The sequence below is a fragment of the Megalops cyprinoides genome, chromosome 23, assembly GCF_013368585.1.
Source record: "Megalops cyprinoides isolate fMegCyp1 chromosome 23, fMegCyp1.pri, whole genome shotgun sequence".
In the NCBI taxonomy this organism is placed as follows: Eukaryota; Metazoa; Chordata; class Actinopteri; order Elopiformes; family Megalopidae; genus Megalops; species Megalops cyprinoides.
The window spans coordinates 6,069,046-6,092,500 of record NC_050605.1 but is presented as its reverse complement, the minus strand read 5'-3'; the positions used below and the strand labels follow the sequence as shown (position 1 = coordinate 6,092,500).

General features: G+C 49.1%; 1 protein-coding gene across 6 annotated transcripts in view; it reads right to left on the bottom strand.

The window, feature by feature from the left end:
* Positions 1 to 23,455, bottom strand: part of LOC118770441 (ankyrin repeat and sterile alpha motif domain-containing protein 1B-like) — a 199,911-nt gene that overhangs the window by 65,519 nt on the left and 110,937 nt on the right. For all 6 annotated transcript variants that reach the window (XM_036518106.1, XM_036518103.1, XM_036518104.1 and 3 more), the window contains 2 exons: positions 17,032 to 17,168; positions 5,519 to 5,699 (listed from right to left, as the gene is read on the bottom strand). In XM_036518106.1, coding sequence (XP_036373999.1) covers positions 5,519 to 5,699; positions 17,032 to 17,168 — 318 coding nt within the window. The remainder of the gene's footprint in view (positions 1 to 5,518; positions 5,700 to 17,031; positions 17,169 to 23,455) is intronic.

Sequence of the window (23,455 nt, the reverse complement as noted above, 5' to 3'; positions counted from 1 at the left end):
CATCAAACAAAGACTCGGTAATGGGGGCTTTGATAAAGCAGTGCCACCTTTTTGAAGGGAGACGACGCTTAATTACAAAACAGCGGGGTTTGGCAGTACCCCGATAACCAGCCCCATTTCTTTACACCTGCATGAGGACAGCAGCGGTAAATTGAGTGTCTCGAGCATGACTTCAAACGCGTCCTCCGCGAGTTGCGCGGTGTCAGCTGGCGGTCCCTCGGAGAGCGCTCTCTCCGGGCTTTGAATTCCCGCCGAGGAAACTAATGAACCTTCAAGTGAAACGCTGCTGGGCCCGGACTCGCGCTGGTGTACACAGCCCTGGGGAAGGAGGCGGGGGGAGGAGGGCGGGGGTTCGGTGTAAACAGCGACGGAGGAGCCTCTGGGAGGGGCCGCTCGCTCCATAGGGAGAGGAGGAGAGGGGCGCGAGCAGATGTTTCGCTTCCTGGCCGCCTCGGTCCTGTCTGTGGGAGCATCTGTGACGGAGGGCTGAACCCGAGCAGGTCCTGCCGTTCTTTCTGCCAAGCGCGGTGCAAGAGGGACAGCATTTGAGACACCACGGCTGTGGTAGAAACAACCAGACAATGCCCACAAGAGCCTGGCTAGGATCAGTGCTGTCTGCCTGCTCTCTCCCAGTGTGCTGGGATCAGTGCTCTCTGCCTGCTCTCTCCCTGTGTGCTAGGATCAGTGCTGTCTGCCTGCTCTCTCCCTGTGTGCTAGGATCAGTGCTGTCTGCCTGCTCTCTCCCTGTGTGCTAGGATAAGTGCTGTCTGCCTGCTCTCTCCCTGTGTGCTAGGATCAGTGCTCTCTGGCTGCTCTCTCCCTGTGCTGAGATCAGTGTGGTTCGTCCTTCCCATGCACAACAATCTGAGTACTATAAGCACTGTAGCTCTCTCCTTCCCTCTGCAGTACAGAAACCTCCAGCTATGCGTCATCACTCAGTCTACATTCACACTGCTGTCTCCATCCTGCTCAGTGTTTTCTTTCCCGGGTTAACTGAATGGCCATGACACAGAGTCCTCTCCACTGTGAGGTCGTCCATGTTCAAACAGCTCTCTTTCTGCAGGATAACGGAGAAGCTCAGAGTAAACTAATACACGTCATCTGAACAGCAACAATGAAATGATCTAGAAATAAGAAAGGCGTGACGATGTTATTGTATTTATGTTCCTCTTTTCTGCAACACTGTCAGAGCTGTTGTAAGACGCGTGGCACACATGCACACACACGCACACACACACACACACACACACACACACACACACACTTTCAGAGGTCTTCATTCACCTCTGTGTGACAGACATGGGAGAATATTGCAGGAGTGTGGGAAGTGCACATATTTACCCATCATCCCCTGCAGGTCAGTCTTAGTCTAGCTAGTGTCCTGGAATAGCTGTCATGACCATGGAAGTCCTGGACTTCTATGGGAAGGGGTGTGTGTGCTGCAGGAATGGGGATTGGTCAGCCGTGATGGACAGGGGGGAGGAGTGCGTGAGTGTGTGGTTCGGCCTGGGGATTGGCCGGCGCTGATGTTTTTGCTTCACTCTGCACTGCTGCTCCTGTTAAATCTCCAAGCCAATCTCATAATGTATTCATGTAATGAAAAGTTTATTTCTTATTACAAATTACGCCTCGAGTCAATCGGCCCCAAGAGAGCGATCCGTGGCTACCAAGTGAGTCACTGCATGCTGCCTGATGATTGGTCGATCTTCAGCTGCCGGCAGGCACCACCATTGGAGACCGCCTTCCAATTGGCTGATAACAGAAAGACTGCGAGGAGGGGAGGGTGAGGAAGCGGGGATGAGTGTGGCGCAGCGTGTCACTGTGCGTTTGCGCACACTGCACAAGTGCACCAGTGTACGCGTGCGTGTGTGCACACGCGCAGATGGAAGTCCAACAGTCACGAAAAAATGGACAAAACTTGTTTGTATATTTCATCACACATTAACCTTCATGTTCAAATTACACTTCATGTTCACACACACGGAGACTGACATGATGTGACACGACCTGCTCTGTTAGTTAGAACGTAAACCGACGTGATGTCACGGGTCATGCCTTGCTAATCTGAACGGAGGGTGATATGATGATGTCACAGGTCCTTCTTCGCTGGTTTGACTGGAGTGACATGATGTCGCAGGTCCTGCACTGCGAGGCTGGTCGAGCTGTTATTTGTGTTCATGGTGAATCTCAGTGGCAGCCCACCTGATGATTGCGTGCCGTGTGCAGCCTGCTGTAAAGATGGGTAGTCACCCGCCACCATCATCAAGCCTGGTGACTGCGGCAGTTCTCCCTGCTGCCCGAATATAGAGCAGCTCACATCCTACTGCCTGTGTCTCACAAGCTTATATAATCCTGCATCAATCCTGTTTACTGTTTACCGGAGATCATAAACGCATCGCTCCACGGCTGGCGCGGCCAACGCCGCCGAGACCCAACCGTCTACCCACTCCGGCAGCAGGGCGCGCGTTTCTGTGAATGGACGAGGTGCAGGAACGGCCCATGCGCGGCGGGCTAGCACCGATCCGAGCGCTGCCGCGGGAGAGGGAGAGAGAGAGAGAGAGAGAGAGAGAGAGAGAGAGAGAGACAGCGTGCCCGAGCCCCGAGAAAAACCCGAGCAGGAAACGGCGGGGGCTTTTATGGTCCTCCGGAAAACCCCCCCCCCCGCGTCCCTCTCCCTCTCCTCTCCCCGCTTCTTTCTCCCTTTCTCCTACTCTCTCTCGCTCCCTCTCACTCTCTCTCTCTCTTTCTCCTTCTCTCCCACTCCTCCCCCCTCTCTCTCCCTCTCTCTCTCTCTGTCAGGGAAATGGCATTGCTTGATTTATCCATTTATAAATGTACGCCATCTCAAACATAACTATGAGCTCCTCATGTACTGGCAGTTGCCACGGCAACAACACAATGGACCTTCTAAAGCTGGTAAGTAGAGGGGAGAGACAGCTAAAGCAGACTGAAGCATGTGGCCATCTATTCCTGGAGGAGGAGCTAAAAGTAAAGAGTTTACATTTTTTTTCCCCGATATACAGCACTGACATTTCAGCTCCGTCTCTCCAAACCAGTTACAAAAGGGTTTACTATATGAATTATTACTGTGCGAATGCCTCACGTCATGACAATAGGTTTAGATCTTCTGTGCCTCTGTGTGTTCAGCTGGGTAACAGAGGAGGAAGAAGCCCTTGGAGCTCCTTGGAGCAGCGATGCCCTTCTAAAATTCGAACCTCTGCCCTCTGTTCAGTATGCTAAGCGGTATTCCATGTTGCTGTCCCCCCGGTGCCTCGTAAGAGGGTCCACTGGAGCAAGAAAAACATTCCATTAAGGATGGATACAGCTGTCTCACAGGGGGAGTCTTGTTAGGGCTGTCTTCAAATGAAAAATGTGACGCCAAGCCGGCCAAACTTCTCACCTGCAGGCGTGCTTGGAGAGGACAGAAAGGTACTTCAAAGACAAACAGGCTCGGAGCCTCTGTGCTGTTATTCAACGACAAAACAAACAGAGCCTGTCCCTTTACGATCCGCACCGGGGTTATAAACCGAACCCGAGCCGGCCCCCTCTCCCATCCACTTTACCGCGAGGCTCAAAGCAAGCCGCCGCTCAAGTGCTCTGGCGTGTTCCGTTGTCAGGGCGATCTCCCCGAGCTCGGCGGTGCTGCACCAATCTCTCTCTCTCCGTCCAACACGGGAGAGTGAGGTCAACACACTGGCTTTTCACGACTGGTCAGGACAGTTAATAACACAGTCTATATCTGATCTATGTAAACCGCTGCTGTACCCCTGATAAGGATACTGTATGCGAACACAAGCTGTTTAACAGCCTTATCCTGGACATCATATAAGTGTACACATATTGCAGCTAAGCTGGCCTTCGCAGAGAATAATGTAATATCATCACAGCACCTCCCACACACAGATCACCATGGGAGATCTGCGATATCAGCATCCCTTATATCCAGAGCAGTATGTTATAGTGACATTGTTATATAGCTTCTAGGAGGGTGGGGGGAGGGAGGGAGCATGCCGTTGCTGCACATGCTGCAGTGAGGTGTTGATATATATGATTTGGGGGAGGGGGGTCTAGTGTGGTAGACCTGCTCTCAGGTCACACAGTAGAGCTCCCACAGAGACCTGAACAGCACCCCAAACTCAACCAAAGCCACGTGTAAGGTCACGGGCCCACTGTAGTTCTCATCTCGGCCTGTAACAGAGCTGGCTCAGTGCCGTGACTTCCTGTGGTGAGGGTCGGAAGGCCGGAGCCTGCCACCAAGGAGGAAGGAGGAAGGCTTTGGCTGTGTTTCAGGGGTATCGGCGCTTTGACTTTGTTGCTGGAGCCGGTCCGATTTCATCTGACAGAAAAGAGGGCCTCTCTCCCCTGTCACCTCTCCCTTCCCGTCAGAAGACGCCGAGGGCTTGCACGTGAGACGGCACGCGAGACAGCACGTGACGCGGCAGACGTTTCCGGGCGGGGGGGAGTGGGCGGGTTCTAGCAGCAGCGAAGCGGGCGACAGACTGGCTGGAGACGGCGCGGGGCGGCTGACTCAAAGGGACACGTCACCGCCACCGTCACCGTCCTACGTCCCCGCCGTCGCACCGGCAGGGGAACTCGCTGCCACCTTCCGCGACAGGGAGGGAGAGAACAGGAAATGACACGAAGGAAGTGGAGGAAGCTTTGGCTGCAGCTGTCATCTGCCACATGGCCAACGCTTCTATTTCAGAGGAAAAACTAAATCTGCCAAGACAGCTCAGTTCCTCACTGTTTTTCGCCAAGCATGACTGTCAGACTTGTTTGCTTGTGTTTATTATCTAAAATTCACATAAGTAAATATTATTTCCATACACCTGTGGTCGGGTACTTGTAACTCCTCACCACATACACACAGGCATACTTACTGATACATTTTGAACTGAACTGCATCATCAATTTGTTGCCATTCCTGATTTTACCGTGGGCAGAAATAATTTGAAAGCACAGGATAACAGGATAATGTCATGTGTCACTGTTCCGGCAATTCAACAGCGCGGTTTTGAGGAGACAGGAAATGAGGTTATGAATCAGTCACCTGTACAAATTCCCATTCAGAACTGAGCTTTAGTCAAGGTAATTGAACAGAATCCTGGGAACCGACAGGTGCTCTCAACATCTGTCCACAGCATGCCAAGAAGGTATGAAGCCGTGTTTAGATTAGACCTACAGGACATCGAACTGAAGACGTGTCGGATGCACTGCACCACGATTCATTTTTTCCTTTTAATTAACCTTGTAATTGCCGCTTTCCTCGTAATTACTTTTGGCTGCTGATGCGTTTAGCTCAGCAGTGGGAGTTCCTCACCTGTCACAGGTTCGGCCATCTCTGTGTGGAGGGTACAGAGTCGCTGACTCACACAGACTCGCTCTGCCTCTGAGTCACAGCGACCTGCGGACGGGCGTCACCACACAGAGGAGCGAGGAGAGATCTCGGCTGAGGAGGAAGGAGAGCCAAAGGGGGAAGGAGAGAGAGGGGGACGGAGGAACAGCAGGGGGGTCCTACCTGCCAGGCCGCAGTCCTCCGCCGAGCCAATGGAGTAGTTGGCCGGGCTGACGGGGGCGCTGACCGGGGGGCTGGTGGTGAAGCTGGCGTACCCCAGGGACGAGCTCACCTCCGAGGGGTCGTAGCTGTGGTTCTGCCTCTGCACCTCCTGGGACGAGGACAAGGACGTGCGCTGTTTCGGCTGGGGGAGCAGAGGGGGGGGGCACATCGCTGTTAGTGCACCAAACCACAGTGAATTATGAAGACAATGTTAGTGTGCCGCATAACGGGGACACTGTTAATGTATTTAACCTTAGTGCATAATACAGACAATGTGAGCGCATTAAAACCTAGTGGATAACAGGGACAATGTCAGTGTATTGAACCTTATTGCATAATGGGAACCACGTTAGTGTATTAACCATTAGTGTATAATAGGGACACTGTAAATGTATTAAACCCCTGTGTGAGCAATGGAGCTACTGTTAGTGTATTGAAACATAGTGCATAAAGGGGACAATGTTACTCTATTAAACCTTAATGAATAATGGAAACACTGTTAGAGAACCAGGACTCAGTAAATATGAGTGTGGGCAATGTTAAGTGTACAAACTCTAGTGAACGGTTGTTTCAGTGCTCTGCATACCTCAAAAGGAGAAACCATACCACAAAACTGACTATATTAGATGCAACACATTGGCTGTTTTCTTATAGCTATTTCAGGATATCTGCAAGTAACCATTCTGGTAAGGAATCCTTGCAGAGCGCACATACCCCTTCAGTGAGAACCCCCCCCCCCCCCACACACTCACACACACACACTCACACACACACAGACCCTGTCAGGGAGATCTGTTCTGTTCCTCAGATGTGTCATTCCTCTATCCCGTATATAAATGAAAAGAGAGCGGTATAAACAGACACAAGCAATTACATAACCACAGGAAGTCTTATGTAAGGATTCTCTCCACTTCCTGTTGCATCACCGAAGTCCAGGTGTCACGCTAATTAATTTGCTGTGTGAGCGTGTGCTCTGCGGAATTTTCAGAATCTTTTCCTGCGGTGATGTCATCCGCTCTCAGTGTTCCATAACGACTGCAGGATGATCGACTGTTTTTTTATTCTGCGCAGTGTTCTATAATAACTGCAGGATGATCACACACACACACACACACACACACGCAACACACACACACACACGCACACACACACACACACACACACACAGACATACACACAGAGACACACACACAGACATACGCTCATGCACACACACAGGTGGGTAATTCAGAAAGCAGGCTTTATGCAACACCGGTGGCTACATTGCTCCGCGATCAATCTTGCCGTAAGAGGAGAGGACCAAAAGGTGGTCAGAATCGCCCTCCCCCCCACACCCCTTCAGTGTGGCAGGGTGACGGGGCAGCTCTCCCACAGTCCCGAGGCCATAGCCCCAACCCCCAGATCCAAATCCACCTCCACCCCCCCTGCCATGAGCTCTGACACCCCTATAGGCTACAAGTCAGTCCAGGCTCTCTCCTGGTGATTTCCATAGCTGTGGGGCGTGAGGCCATGACTCCACCCCACCCCCTCCCCTATAAAGGAGGAGTGTTCGAGTCTGCCACCCCCCCACACCATACGGCCCCCTCATCCGCTCGTCTAAGAGAGGCCAGATTGCGGCGTCTCAGCTGGGTGAGCACAGGAGCCCGCAGCCAGAGAGCATTCCCCGCGCCTGAGCAGACAGCGGCGGCCATTCCGAGCGCAGCTCGGGCGAGACGACGAAGGGGTGGGAGCGGGGGGCGGAGCAGGGGGCGCATCAGTCACCGCGGTGCCCGGCTCAAGGTCGCCATGGTGATCCGTCCGGGGGGATCGATGCGCCGCCGTGTCGCGTCGGACGGGAAAGGTCAAGGTCAACGGCCCGGTGGTATTGATTAACAGTCATCCGGGGCCACTTGGACATCCTCCACATAACTTCCAGATAAACACAGACTGATGGCTTGCTCCAAGCCGCTCAGAGGCAGCTGTTTTCCCTTATTGATCCTGAGAGAAATTCCCATGAAGCAACGCAGGCAGAATGTCAGAGAGCTACATCTCTCATGTGGCAGAGATGTAGGAAGGAAGAGCTGTGTGTACTAACACTACAGAGGGCTGGGGTGAGGGGCGGGGCTGTGAAAATGCTCAGAGAATATGACAAAAGACCTCTGGTGAATCTTCACCTACTGATAACCAGAAGGGCGCATTAGAACTGAGACTGGGTCATGTTCTTTGCTTCCTTATAAGGTTCCATCATTAAATCTGTTGAGGTCACAAAGAGAACCTTATGCCTCACTCCAGAAATAGATCCTCCTCTGTACTCTGAATGTTGCATTTTAACGCCCACTCCAGAATATAGTTTCAAATTCATACACATGACTGTTGATCACTGAGAAAATGGCATGACTCTAAAACATCAGGTACCAATGCGGTGTGCATGTATTTTGCTTAAAGTTGACACATGACTACACACAATATTTTTGAGCAAATCAAACAGATATTTGGACTGCCTGGGTAATTCTATGGTCAAACCCGTGAGAACAGACACATGATCAGGACTCATGATCAGGTATTCCTCTCCTGAGGGTCTGAAGGAAGGACACATGCTCCATTGGATGGCACCATTAGACAATTCTAATATTCTACTCTATTCGACTCTTCTGAAGCCTTTCAAGTTGCTATGAAGCCTCCATGAGCTCTCCAAGGGGACTTACTTGCTCCATTTGTCTGAGCCAGCAGACAGTGAGATAATAGAGGTGAGGAAGGAGCTTTCAGCAGCAGAGGCAGGACGTCAGCCAATAGGGAATAGAAAAACATTACATCAGTCAATGGGGAAAAGAGGAAAACCATATCACACAAGAAAGAATGAAGGGACAGCACAAGATCTGCTAGGTAATACAGAATTAATATATTAGCCAAAGGGGAATAAAGAAACAGTATATCAGCCAAGGGGGGAAAGGAGGACAGCGTATCGACATGTGCTATATGTACACTCCCAGCATCCATGCCCATATGTTTGTGAGCATGTTTTATTTCCTAATTAAAGGGTGTTTTTATTCTCACACATGCTGATTAGCGCATATACCACTTGAAGAACTACATCCTGTTCCTCTCGCACAAACCACGAGTCCTCTCCACCTCCGATCACACCTGTTGCGCTTAGAGATGCAGTGACTCAATAATTTCACATAAGGGGGGGGGGGGGGCGAAGGACACCACTGGGAGAAACAGCTCTGAGAAGATGGCAGTTTTAACACTCAACGCTTTAAGTGATAAAACTGTGAAACCGTGACAAACATTGCAAGCCATTCTATACATAAAAAATAGAGAGGTCTTAGAAAGAGATAGAGGTCTCAATGCACAAAATGTTGTTTAGCTATACAGTAAAGATGAGATGGCTCGGTATAACGATGAGATGAGATGACCGGGTCGTTACAGGAAAGCCGACCTGGGCCCACATTCATATGCGTTTGGGAATTACTCCTAAAGTATCTTGCTAAAAGTACTTTTGGAAGTCCAACTTCAGAGTAGGCAATGGGACTTACGAAGCTTCCTACTCCCACTCTCAGCTGTGAGTAAGACTATTTCCTATGAGCGGATCACAGTGGATTTTTATGACAAGTGCCGGAAACAAACGGTAGTGATGACATTTTTCACAGTTCGTCCCATATGTTGAGAAAATGCCCAATAAATGCAATCATTGAGTAGTGTTGTCGTAGCGCTGCAATTTGTGAACATAATCAAACATCTCATAAGTGTGAATAAATGCCAGAAAATTAACACAAATGGTTTCAATTCTTAGTCAACTTTAAAGCAACAACTATAATTATTTCAAATAGATTTTGTTCATAATTACGTTAGCAAAATGATTGTCAGGACTATATTGTTTCTTCATTCCAGTTAAGATTGCCTTAGTTCTTGATTGCCCCCTAGGACAATAAGCCAGAAATCCCACACACGCCAACATGAGTCTGCAGCTTGCAGATACTGTGCAGAATTGTGCAAGAAGTCATTGTGCAAAGTCTGACTTTTTCAGAGCTGCTGCCGAATTTATTCCTGGAGCATGAAATATCCTTTTCCAACTGCCCAATTCATGTCTCCACACCACCTTCATCATATGAGCCTCATAGATGACATAATTGAAACATGAAATATTGTTTAAGTCATTTACGGGTTTTATACACACCGTATATTGCTATAAATACTGAAATGAAATATAAATGTTTGCCGTGCAGTCAGTTGTACTTAAGCTGTGCACCTGCAAGTGATCGAGGGAATGGAGTCATCAGCCATGGTTTTTGGAAGTGCCCCATTTCACTGAGCAGGTGACATCATAGCGGGACGAAACTGTTTTCAAATAAAAACTCTTCCCCGTTGCTGAGAAACAAAGTTTAAATTTGACTTTTTTTGAAACAGTAAGTGGTGACATTCATCTGTATGTTGGAGTGATAACGTCTCCTGTGAGGATGGTGACAAAGAAAATACTCTCCTTATCTGACGGGTATCTTTTTCACAGCTCTGAGTTGTCAAATGTATGCAAAACGTAGCCTATTTTCTCCCCCGAAAAATCTGTGTGAGCTATCCTGGTGTAGCCACCTGTCGGCAACTCCTAACGAGTTAGGACAGCTCATGAGGACTAATAAATACCTGCCAAGGAGAAGACATACTTTTAAGTCTTAAGGAGTAAAAGTAGTCATAACTGACTCTCAACAAGACTCCCTAACTATGCACTTAGTGCCTATTTCCTACTCTGAGTCTTAAGTCACGTGAACAGTCAGTAATATTTTTATTCTTCCACAGAGCAAACAGTCTTTAATTTAGATTTGTTAATCAGACTCTCTTGTCCAGAGCGACTTACGTGGTTTACAATTTTTACAAATTATCCATTTAAACAGCTGGAGGTCCACCTGCAAACTGAGGGCTTGTAACCTTTGGGTTACAAGCCCTGCTGCTTAACACCACGCCACACTGCTGACCTAGTCAGACGGTCTGGGCCTAGTGTTGACTGTGGGCCAGATAATTTGGCCCAGCGGGAGTGAGCAGCCTTCCTTCGTGTGCCAGGAATCTGGGATAACAGGCCGGGTCAGTTTCGGGTTGCGGTCCAAGGCCGGCAGACAGGGCCAGCCCTCTCCCAGGGCGGGGTGTGGAGTCGTGCCGCGAGGCTGCGGTTCGTCCTTCTGTTGCTGACCAGCTGGTCCAGCAGGGGCCAGACGGAGTCCACTGGAGCAAACACCTGCTTTCATTGGTCACGTCCACAATGGTGGGCCACACCCCTTCTACCTCCTCTCCTTAACTGCGTTAATAACATTTTTTGGCTAAAAACCTTTAATATGGCAATGAACGTGATGAGGTAAGGTGGTCACCATAGCGACTTCCCAGAGATAGGCTTCTGTCCTGGGTCATAAGGGGTTTAGGGACCATGTCTGCTCCTCTAACCTCATCTAACACTAAACTGACACAAGTACACGGCCCTGCAAAAGTTTGGCAGAACTAACTATAACCTAGAACACTTTTACCTACATCATCATCCTCTTGTGATACACTGACCTACAGCATACAGCACACTCCAGTCCTGTCACACTGACCCACAGCGTACAGCACACTCCAGTTCTGACACACTGACCCACAGCGTACAGCACACTCCAGTCCTGACACACTGACCCACGGCGTACAGCACACTCCAGTTCTGACACACTGACCTACAGCGTACAGCACACTCCAGTCCTGTCACACTGACCCACAGCGTACAGCGCACTCCAGTTCTGACACACTGACCTACAGCGTACAGCACACTCCAGTCCTGTCACGCTGACCCACAGTGTACAGCGCACTCCAGTTCTGACACACTGACCCACAGCGTACAGCACACTCCAGTCCTGTCACGCTGACCCACAGTGTACAGCGCACTCCAGTTCTGACACACTGACCCACAGCGTACAGCACACTCCAGTTCTGACACGCTGACCCACAGCTTACAGCACACTCCAGTCCTGTCACACTGACCCACAGCGTACAGCACACTCCAGTTCTGACACACTGACCTACAGCATACAGCACACTCCAGTCCTGTCACGCTGACCTACAGCGTACAGCGCACTCCAGTTCTGACACACTGACCCACAGCGTACAGCACACTCCAGTCCTGTCACGCTCACCTACAGCACACTCCAGTCCTGACATTCTTATCCTCCTGTACACTGTCAGATTGCCCACCCGCGGTGGCGTCACTCATTTGGATCTCAAAATGCCTCATGAGCACGTCGGAAAGCCATTACCACTGTCACTCACAGCGAGCGCCTCACGCTAATTGAGCTTTCACCGCGAGCGAGGCGCGACCAGCGAACACGACAGGCCCGTTTATTGGAAGTGCCACCGCCGCCGTCCTCGCCAGGGAGACGCGGCGACCTGCGATGCCGCGGAGCCGCACGCGATTCGCCTCGCTTCCTGCACCCCCCCACCACCCCACGGGACCGCCTCTCCAGGGATGGGAGAAAATCGCGGCTTTTACGCCAATTTACAAGTCATTAGGACAAAAGAGGCTCGCGTCGAGTGAGCGTGAGTGAGAGTGCGAGTCCCTGTCAGCGGGTCTGCGTGCGTCTGATAACAGCCGCTCATTAGGTAAGTGCATTACTCCACTCGGGAGAGGTAGCGCGCGCACGTGTGTGATCTGTGCTAATTTTCCACGGTGATCTTTTCGCTGATTTTCCCGGGAATCATTATTTCTTCACATCTGCATGTTGCATCTCTCTTCGGAGTGTTCAAGAGGGCCCAACGCTGATTGAGTCTCTGTGATTCAAGCTTCCGCCCGTCTGCGGGTTTCTCCCGAAAGGTCGCGCTCGGGCAACTTCTTCTCCTGTGTGCATTTTTTTTTTTTTTTTAATTCAGTTCATTTTGAATGCAGTCGCCGTGGCAACGCACCACACAAAGTCTAACCCACACAGCGCGAGGCAGGAACAACAAGCGGTGCCATGTTTTCTCCTGCTGGGAGATGCCCTTCTGACAGGATATTAATCAGGTCTCCAGCCCCGCCGTTTCAGTGAGGTGCTCAGATGCGTCTCAAAGGAGACGGGCAGGACCGCCCACCCGCCTGTCAATCATCCGCGCCGCGGCCAATCAGGCGTGGAGGAGGGGGTCAGACAGAAGGGAAGGATGGACAGGGATGGCTCTTGAAAGGGAGAGAGAGGGGTGTGAAGCTGTGGGGTGTCTGTATTAGACTTGGGGGGGGGGGGGGGGGGTGGTGGGGGAGAGTGTGAAGGACAGGACAGAGGGAGAAAGAGGGAGGGGTGCTGAAGCTGGTGGGGGTTTATATGGGGCCCAACTGGTTCATCATTCATATGGGCTGCCATGCTTCTGAGAAAACCTACTATACCATCATTATGCCACCACGGATGCAACAGAGAAACAGACTAGTACTTCTGCTGTAAGAAAAGCCCAAAGACACACATCAGATGCAATCACAAAACCACACAAAGAACTGCATTTTACAAAATAACGCAAGACACAGAGGAACATATTAGCCAGCATCGTTAAAATATATGTACAGTGGCACACAGAGAAACACTTTCGCACCACTGATTCAACAGAGGGAAACACAACAGCACTGTTAATTTAGAACACACAGGGACACATTAGCACTGTTAATGTGGCACACACAGAGACGCATTAGCATTGACGGCGCGACACGCAAACGCATTAGCATTGGTAGCGCGACGCGCCCGCATCGCTAATGTAGCACCCAGAGAGGCTCCTTCGCGTTTTTTTCCCCGTGATTAGCATTCAGGCGCGGGGCGGCCATGAGGCCCGACGGGCTCTGACACCCTCGCGTGTGTGCGGAATCAGACGCCTTCATCTCTGCCCTTGAAGTCGGGGGATCGCTGCTCCTCCCCAGGACCTGGACCCAAGGCGGCCATAAAGCTTTATACAGCCGGGAGAGCAATGGAGTTTATGGAGAAAGCGAAAGCTTACAATTAGCGCTGTTTGCGGTTGGGGGGGTTTGCGCTGTCAAGGGGTGGACAGATTTAGCACCAGTGGCGGAAGTGCATTGGACAGATAGATTCCACTCAGGGGAGCAAGGAGATGGTATCATGCACACAGAGGGGGAGAACAGAGCCAGACAGGGTACATAAAACACCAACAGGGAGAGGGATGGGGCAGAGAGGCGGAGCCAGCCTCTCCCTTCAGCTCCTGTTCACCACACCAGGGGGCAGAGACCAGCTGGCGGGCATCATTTTACATAAAGAGGCGTGTTATTGTGTCACTGCTATCTGACTGTAATACGACCCTAATTTCAATTGTGTTCATGCATACACACATATACATATTTACGGACATGCAAGGACAAACACACATGCGTGCACTCTTATACACAAAGTGCACAGACACACCAATAACCCAGAGTGCAGGCTCTTAGCTGAGCACTAACAGAAACACGCTGCATGCATAGGACTGCAATAACACCCCCTTACAGGGACTTTGGAACTTTATAAACCAGTCGCTTCTGCATAATGACATGTGTCGGCTGAGCTACAGCAGAGCGTGCAGACACACACACACACACACACACACACGTACGATCTTGCTCTAACACAAACAGGACAGTGTTCTTTCTTGTTCATAATATCTTAGAAGTGCTCTCCTGACTCACTGCAAGTTCTTTCCCCCCAGCATCAGCGTATTCAATCTGGAGAGTCTATTTTAAGGCTTGTTTCTTTCCCATGTTCAGTGTATGATAAGTGTGAAGAGCTCGCCTGTTTCTGCATTCTGACCCCTGTCCCTATAAGCACAAAACCTGACCTCCATCCCATGACTCAAGCTGTCCTGGCTGTCAGCCAGAGCCTTTCATCAGAGCGGAAAACACACAGCGCGTCCGTCGAAATAAAGGTGCTTTTTTTTACTCCTGAATCACTTAGACGCCAAGAATCGCACAGAAATACCTTCTGTGAATTTAGACTGGTGATGCGATTTCTTCACTATTGGTTAAAAAGGAAATACAGCGAAAGTAAAGAGGACACTCCACAGATCCTTTCAGAGGAAAATAGCTTTCTGAAAGAGCACGGCCTTCTCCTCAGTATCACACAATAGATCTGCTGTGATATATCGAAGTGTGACTATTTCTGGATTACAGTAATAGATTGATAGAGAAAGAGGGATAGACATGGAGTGAGAGAGAAGGAGAAAGAAAGTTCCCCAAAATGTCACAAAGTCTGCTTCCAGGAGCTTCCTACAGTCCTTGTTCTCTATCTCGGATGTCCTTCATTAAACAGGAACAAGGCAAGAAACACAGGCATCAAACAGTCCCCATTGGTGTCTGCCTTTGATGGGTTTGTCCTGCTTGGCTTGCTACTTTCAAACAATGCAACAGATGGCTTTTATCCATGATAAGATTAGTTTAATAACAACTGTCCAATGGTGGGTGACAGATTATTCTGTGACTTTAATGGAAATCATTTTGTCTTCAATGCAATGCAAAACAATTCATTTCGATTTTAGCCCTCTTTGTGCAGAAGCCCTTGGGGCTTGTGAAGATAAGAATTTAAAATTCAAAGCAGTCGGAGGTACAAGCGGGAGGATTATGCACCTGAAAACACGTTAGACTTAAGTCCCGTTTTAAAAGAATCAGCGGTAGCTGCAACTCTGACGGCAGCTTGGAATGGAGTTCCAAACACAAGGTGCACAATGAAGTAACACCAGGATATGCAGGCATGAAATGAGTTATACTATGATCTGAGCTACACAATGTAGCCCACCTTTACGTAGAACTTCAACAGCAACATATGGCCTGTTACTTCTGCGTGTAACTCGCTCAGGTGCACTTCTGAAATCGGAACTCTAAATGCCTCCGGCTACGCTCGGTGTTATTCCTGCTGCATTTATTTTTCTCCCTGTTGCATTTATTTTACGGGTGATTGCATTCCAAATTTTGCTCCACAACATCTTAACCGCAGAATTGTAATAATGTTTTTTTCCTAAATTCACTAACCTCAGGCTTTCAAATTAAAAACATTTGTTACGGTTCTGGATTTATAGAGAGTTGTATCATGTTCTGAAAAAAATGCAGGGTCTTAAAACTCCCATGCTAATAAGAGGGGTTGTGTTTAAAATAAATGTTAACAATTTAAATGGAATACGCAATAGACCTAATATAAATTTTAAAATATCCCCTCCCAGTCTTTGTATCTTCATTCCTGTGCTGTGCTCTCTGTGAATGTGAATAATGGCATAAGCACCAAGAGCACACCTTGACAAACGTCTTCCCCGGAAAACAACCCTTAATTGCAATTTTGAGCCACGGCGACCAGCGCGTTAGTCTGACATCTTTTTTTTATAACCTTTGCGCCACCACATTCACTGTTGCAACTCAGGCGCAATCGTTGCGTAAGTCCGGCCGGCGGTTGCGCCTGCCTCCGAGGTCCGCGCTAATCCTGTCTGGTAACGGTAGCGCTGGGACCACACCAAGGGACCTGGGCCTCTGTCACGCGTCAGTCACCCTGACTGACAGCTGCTAAAGAAGTACAGGGGAGAGAGGAGCTCAGAGAGAGGGGCTGAGGTCATGGTGACGGTCGTCCTGACCGGTTGGCCTGGAGGGGAAGCCACGGCATTCTAGCTCTCTGTACGTCTACCTTCAGCCATTCACGTGTCGAACCTGTGCACCCGCTCGCTGTACTGATCCAGCTGATTGGCGGAACCCGCCACTTCCCGCAACCGAGAGTGAGGGGGTTTTTATGTCACACGGTTTGTCTTGGAAGTGTTGTCTTCCTTTTAGAGAGTGAAGAAATAGAAAGAAATAAACGCCTTGTTATGTATAAATACAGTATGAGACGGTATAAATAGTAAAGGACTGGTGAAATAATAAAGACAGTTTCTGTCGACAAACTTCAAAGCCCACCAGCTCTGGGCGTTCGGAGGCCGGAGCTACCGCTACGATTTAAGTAAAACGTAAAATTCAAACTCTGACAGGCGCAGGCACTTGAAGTGCCCCTGCAAGATTCAACAGGGTGATTCATTTCAGGGAAACAGGGATTGATTCGCAACACAGGAGCACGGCTCCAGCTGTCGTTTCTTAAGGAAGCAAGGAACCTAATGGTTATTTAAAGCTTCAAAGGGGCAAAGTAAACGCACCACTAAACCGCTGTCGAAAAGAACTTAAGAGACGCGCTTTCTGCATCAATAGCCTCCAGACTCCAGCCTCCTCCAGTCATTTGTAGCGCGTATCAATTTTTAATATGTCATTTACCTCAAGAGAGCTGCACTGACTCTGATTAGGGTGAACGCCGCACATATGCACCCTTCCCCGTGCATAGTGTGTGTGTGTGTGTGTGTGTGCGTGTGTGTGTGTGTGTGTGGGTATGTTTTTGTGATTCTGTGTATGTTTGTGTCACTGTATGTAATTCTATGTGCAAAGTGTGGGTTTGTGTTCGTGTGTGAGTGTGTGTGCATGTGTGTACATGACTGTGTGTGTGTTCGTGTGTGTGTGTGTGTGTGTGTGTGCGCGCGTGCTGACTCACCTGTGGGCGGATCACTTTCTCAATGTTCTTGAGCGCGGTGTCGGGGGAGGGGGGCGAGCAGTCTGGAGTCGGGCCTGTGGAGTTGTTCCCATGGTTACCCAGCTCGGGCTCTGTGATGGTCACATGGGGGGAATGGCCTGAAATCGATCAGTATAAAATACCGTTTGAGGGCTGCAGGTGGTCGCCATGGCATTTCGGCACAGTGAATCAACACAATCAACAGCCTAATAAGAACAAGGAATTTAAAATTATACATGCTTCACAAAGCAAGAAACGTCTAGACCACAATGTTTAGATTTATATATAAAAAACAAGAATCTGCATATTTTGCTAATCAACTGCGCTATAATTTTCGGGTTGTGTAAGTGCCGCATAGTGTTTGCCAACTCAGAAAGTAACCTCCTGCGGTGCAGATACTTAAACAGATCTTTTCATGGAGAAAGATCTTGAGCAGACATACAGAAGTCTTTCTCTATCTCATAGTATCCATTCACAAAGCACGGAGCAGGTAGCTGATCTACCTGCCTCTGCCTGCTGCTGTCATGCCTCCAGTGATGTCAGATCTGGCTAAACAACAACACCTCCCAATGGGATACACAAGTCCACACAGTCAATAGTGTCATCGCAGAAGCAGGAGGTCGTGGGATCTGGGAATCATCCTGAAATTACTGTCTCCTTATCTCCTCTCAAACGGAGTGACAGGTCGCGTAGAGTTCTATACTGTGGGTCCTGCTCAACTGCTATAAGCGCTGAATGTGCGTGAGTGTGCGTGTGTGATTGTGTGTGTGTGTGCGCGCAAGTGTCAGCACGTGTATGTGTGTGTTCATGTCAGTGTGTGCGTATGACCCTGTGAGTGTGTGTGCATGTGTGTGGAAGCATGTGTGTGAATTTGTGGGCGCGAGTGTGAGTATGTGTGAGTGTGTATGTTAGAGTGTGTGTGTGGGTGTGTGCGCACATGTGAGTATGTCTGTGTGTATGACTCTAGGTGCATGTGAGTGTGTGTGTGTGTGTATGTGATGATCCTGTGCGTCCTGATCAGGTCTCTGTGGCGTCAGAGATGACCGCTGCAGTGTCCCCCCCCCCACAAGCCCCGACAATCCACGCCCACTCATCCACACACCTCACTTTCATGTCCACCGCCGCTGCACGTCACCACGGCAACGCGTGCAGGTACCAGGTGTGTGCACGTCAGGCTTGCGAGCCTCTCTCCCACACAGTGTCCTCTGAGTGTGTGTGTGTGTGTGTGTGTGTGTGTGATACTTATCCAATTCCGAAATCAATGCTTGTTCCATATGCAAATGAAAGGAACAGCCGATCTCCCCTGAATAAGCTTCCTGTTGGCCTCCCTTCTCTGTGCCTGTGTCAGGTGTGCTCGCAAGCAGCTTGTGAAACGCATCAGCTGAATCATCGCAGGTGAATGGAGTTAATCTGACACAGGCATGCTGCTGAATTTTGATTAAGGAATTTTGATTCTTGGCATACACATCTGTTAAATTTCACCAGCAACCAAATCCACAATACCATCCTGTCTAGCAGTGTACAATCTTTATTTTTGAGTTACACATGTACTACAAATGTACATAGGTATATGTATGTACTGTATGTATTACAGATTTCACAGATATTCCAGAGGCATGTATTAAGCAGAAAGGTTTGTGGTTACTCAGAGAGCAGAGTGCAAAGCTGTGTTTTGTCAGATGCACCTGTACCTGTCTTAGGTGGGAAGGAAAGAATGCCTTCACTTATCGCAGTGTTTCTGAAGACAGAATGGGAAATCAAACGATCTGCTAAACAGCAGACGGGCTCCCCCCAAAGCTGCAGAGCAATTTTAGTGTCGGCAGTTTCATAATTGATTTCTCTGTTTCATGTCCAGGGTTTCAGTTCTCGCACTTTTTAATCTGAACTTTTAATCTAGTGAACGTGTAAGAAGTCTGCTATTCCGTGGGTGTGCTCTAAAGCCCTGTTCTCATCGCACAACCAAACTAAAATCGTTACCAGCTGAGGTAAAGGAAATTTGCCCCTGGCTCCACTAGTAACAACACTGGTTTACTGCAACCTCGGGGAGTGATGCCAAAGCTGAAAGCTCTCCGCTACCTGCTACCCTGACGTTATGGCTTTACGCATGACTCACAGAAGCTATTACTTCATCAGTTCTGCTGTTATTATCAGCTCTGCTACGTGCGCACACACAGACACACACACGCACGTACTATTCAGGATAATAACATTTAACATTATCCTACAGAGTATATCTGTAATAGGAGTCCAGCTAACCGGACAGGATGTGCTTTACTTGGTTTATTCATAACACACAAATATAGTTGGCAAAGGAATTGCACAGATGTGTTTGACCGTAAATGGGAAAGAGTAGATTTATTAGACTGCAAAGGGACTGAGTAATTCGCAAGGAAATGGTGTCAGTGCATCTGTAAAGGAAAGCTACTGTATGCTGTAGATGTGTTAATTAGTAAAGGGAAGATACAGATGTGTATGGCTGTCAAGGGATGGCGGTAAACAACTCCCAGCGTTGACCGATTTCCTCATGCGTGATCCATTAGTGAATTCGAGGAAACGGGGGTGGGTGTGGGGTTGGTGTGGTGTGGGGGGAGAGGCAAATGTGCGGGCACGATGAATCTAATTCCTACACCACGTCAGAGAGTAAAGCGCTCCCCATAAATCACACCCGCCACCCTGACTCTGAGAGCAAAATGCCCGCTGTAGGGTTTCAACCCCGCTCCTCCCAAAAATCATCTCCCACTGACGAGGAACATCTAATGCGTCAGTCCAAATTTTAAAGATCCTTTGTGTTGCTTGATAAAAAGGGTGCAGGAAAAAGGTATAAAAAAACAACCACAAGGGAATTGGATATATTCAGACCTGATACTATATTTATTTCACATTCAAATTGATCAAAGTGTTGATCTGTATTCCAAATCACTCCCATGTCATTATTGTACAAGGCATTTGTACAACCCCTGGTTTGATAGTTAAACAGGTTGCACAACCCCTAGTTTGATAGTTACTGAGAACCCCATGGTGTAATTTTCTAATTACAGTGTACCTCCCTCTCACTCTCTCTTTCTCTCTCTCTGTCATCTGTTGCCTCATAACCACCTTGGTCTCTCTCCATTTCAATTTCTTTCACCTCTATTTCTCTTTTTCGCACACATGTCTACTGTCCTGTCTCATACCATACATTCACTATCAGACATACACTACAGTCGATAGAAGTCACTCTCTCAGCCACTGAATTAGAGCACGGCATCACATGTACTGTTGCACAGAGGAGCAAATTAATATAAAACTTTTAACTGAAACCATTGGAACACAGGGGAAATCACTCACAGTGTTACAGTACAGCGTGACGATTAATTACCCAGCGCAGCCCAACCGGGCTTCAGTGGGGCACTCCTACTGCTTAGAATAGAATCCCACTGACAGTTCCACTGTGGGGGGTAGAGACGGGTGCCATGGGCAGCAGTGTGGCGTAGTAGTAAAGAGCAGGGCTCCTAACCAAAAGGGCGCCAGTCTGACTCCCTGCCGGAGTACTGCTGTTGTATTCTTGCGCAACATTGTTAATTCAGAATTGCCTCAGTAAATATCCAGCAGTCTACACAGATAACATACACTATATGGACAAAAGTATTCTGACGCCTGACCATTACACCAACAGGGACTGTAACGACATTGTATTCAATGTTTACGACTGCCTGCTTGTCTGACGATTCTGTTAATAAACGCGTTTTAGTCCATGCCTAAGCCCTGACAGAAAAGGGCCTTCCCCAAACTGTTGCCACAAAGTTGGAAGCACAGCATTGTCCAAAATGTCTTGGTATGCTGAAGCAGTAAGATTGCCCTTCGCTGGAGATAAGGGGCCTAGCCCAAACCCTGAAAAACAGGTGTGGCCAAATACTTTTGGCCATAGAGTGTATAAGAAATGTGATCTATATAAGCCACTCAGGATGATTGTCTGCTAAGCAACTAAATATAACTTTAGAGAGGGACTGTATTCTAAATGCTTTAAAGCAAACCCCTGTCTCTGAGGGTCCTGAGTGCTAACATATGAGAAGAAATATTCAGTCCTCCTTAATATTGATATGAAGAAGGACTGAATATTTCTCATGAATATGTGAGGAAATATTCAGTCCTGCCTTCACATTGACCAAACATATGATGTACAGACTCCCGAGGAGGCTCGGTTGCACTAAGCACTCAGTCCTACAGCCCAGCTTCAAACCCGGCTCCGTCCCTTGTCTGCGATGACGGGGGGCCCACTGCGGCGGAACAAACTGGCTTTGTTCCGCTGGGCACAGCGGTGGGCAGGTTGGCCTGGGTCCCCTCATCACACCGGGCGGCGTGCGTGTGCATATCCGAGGATTGCACTCGCTGCCCCCCGAGCCACTGCACAGACCCTGCTGCGGTGAGGCGGTTCTATGGCATAACTGATTCAAAACTGGATGCAAGAGGTGAAAAAGCATAAAGACAAAATAAAAAACAAAAACATAGTACACATGAAAGGGGCCAGGCTGGATTGATATCACCTGGGGCCGAATACTGTAACCACAATGGTCAACTGGGAACCTGAAGATGACATAAATATAGCTGCATCTCTGTGGAGAGAGACGCTAAGACATGAAAACATTGCAGACACCTATCTCTCCCTGTTTGGTAAATGAGCCGGTTGGCTGTGGAGAGGCTGCTCGAGGCTGGCGGGTGGTTTCGCTCCCCTCCTCTCCTCTCTTCTCCTCTCCTCTCCGCATCTCTCTCTGCCGCAGCTCCCCCGGTGCGGGACTCAGGGGGGGGAGAGAGGACTCCCCTCGACAGGCTCAGCCTGAGTCACCGCGGAGATGCTCTGAGTCAGCGCCGCAATCGTATCAGCGGCAGGAAAAGTGGGAAAACGGGGAGCGCGGCTCAGCGGGAAACGGCTCTGTAACCCCGCGCTCCGTTAAGGCAACCGGCTCCAGCTACGGCGCTGGAAAAACAGTCGAAAATGTCTTTCCTGCGCAAGTGAGGAAATCCACAAAACCCTCATCGGCCTCCGATTCCGGGAAGTTCTACACTCACCGCTGCGATGGGATCCCACCCTCCCTGCATCTCCCACGACCCAGTAGCAGGTGTTCTCACCCGGGTATAAAGACAGAACCGAATCTGATCTCTGCAACAGAAAAGACCTCACTGACTCTGGTCAGTGTGTGAATCCCTGCCATAGCTACCGCACAGTATCAATGACAGTTTTGTGAAACGGCACAAGGCCAGACACCGCACTGCCTTTCCCACTGCCTTTGCCATCTCCTCCCTCGGACTGTGCGCGTTTGAGGCAGCGCAGAGGACGTGAACTTTAAAACAAATCGCTGCCATTTTCTCCACAGCACGCCTCACTGGGGCGTGCCGGCTCGGAATCACGCCACCCATAAAAGGAACACAGGCGTCAGCCGCGGTGGATATTCTGCCTTATTGGTATGATAATATCATACCTATCCCTCCTAACTAAGTCTTCAACCTTTTAAGCCGTCACATTCCAGATAATAGATATTAATGAATTCCTTTTGTCAACCGCTGCTACCGTTTCCCTGCGGTACACTTAAAGCTGATTAACTTCTGCGCCATATCATGCCTCTTTCCAATAGGGACCGTTCCCCGGTCTCTTTTGCATATTCTGCCTTGCCCGCGTTATCCTTTCTCCCGCCATTCCCATAGAAAAGGCATTTGCGTCCCGAATTAGAAATGGGCGACCATGAGAAGTTAGCTTTTCCCCGCTGTTATGCGAAATGGAACCGACGACGGGCCGCTCAAGACATCAATTTCTATCTCGTCCCTCCTTCTGGAGACATGAGAGGCTGTTTTTCTCGCGCACTGTTTCGCATTGCGGTTGATAGCGACGGCAGCTGGGCCTGATTAAAGTGCTCCTCTTTGCGGGAGGTTTTCTTTGATAGGACGCAGTGTAATTTTGCTTTTATTTTTTTTTTCCTCGGGTTAGAGCTGAAACACTTTGCGCTAATGCCTGGACGGCCTATGGACCGTGACTCCCATAATGAGGAGGATATGGCTTGCGGTAATTTGGTTGTTCATCACGACCATTATCCAATTTCAGATCTTTTGTGCAGAGAACAGAACTGAGCAAACTTAAATACAATGTTGCTTTTTCCGCGGTGGGGAGAGCACAGACAGGGCCATGGCCAAGGCAGCCCTGTTGGTGAGGTGTGCTCCAGGTGCAGCTGATGCTACAACAGGAACAGAACTTTGCACAAAGTTGGGGTGGGCATCGAGCATTGAAGATCTGTTCTTAGACTGCTGTCAAGGGCATTAGGTAACCAGCGCTTGGGTTGTGTTACAGGTGGAGTTAGTCATGTTGCTAAGGGGTGTTCCAGGTGAGGGTAGCCACGTTGGTGAACATGAAAGTGAAGATAGCTTCATATCAAATCTG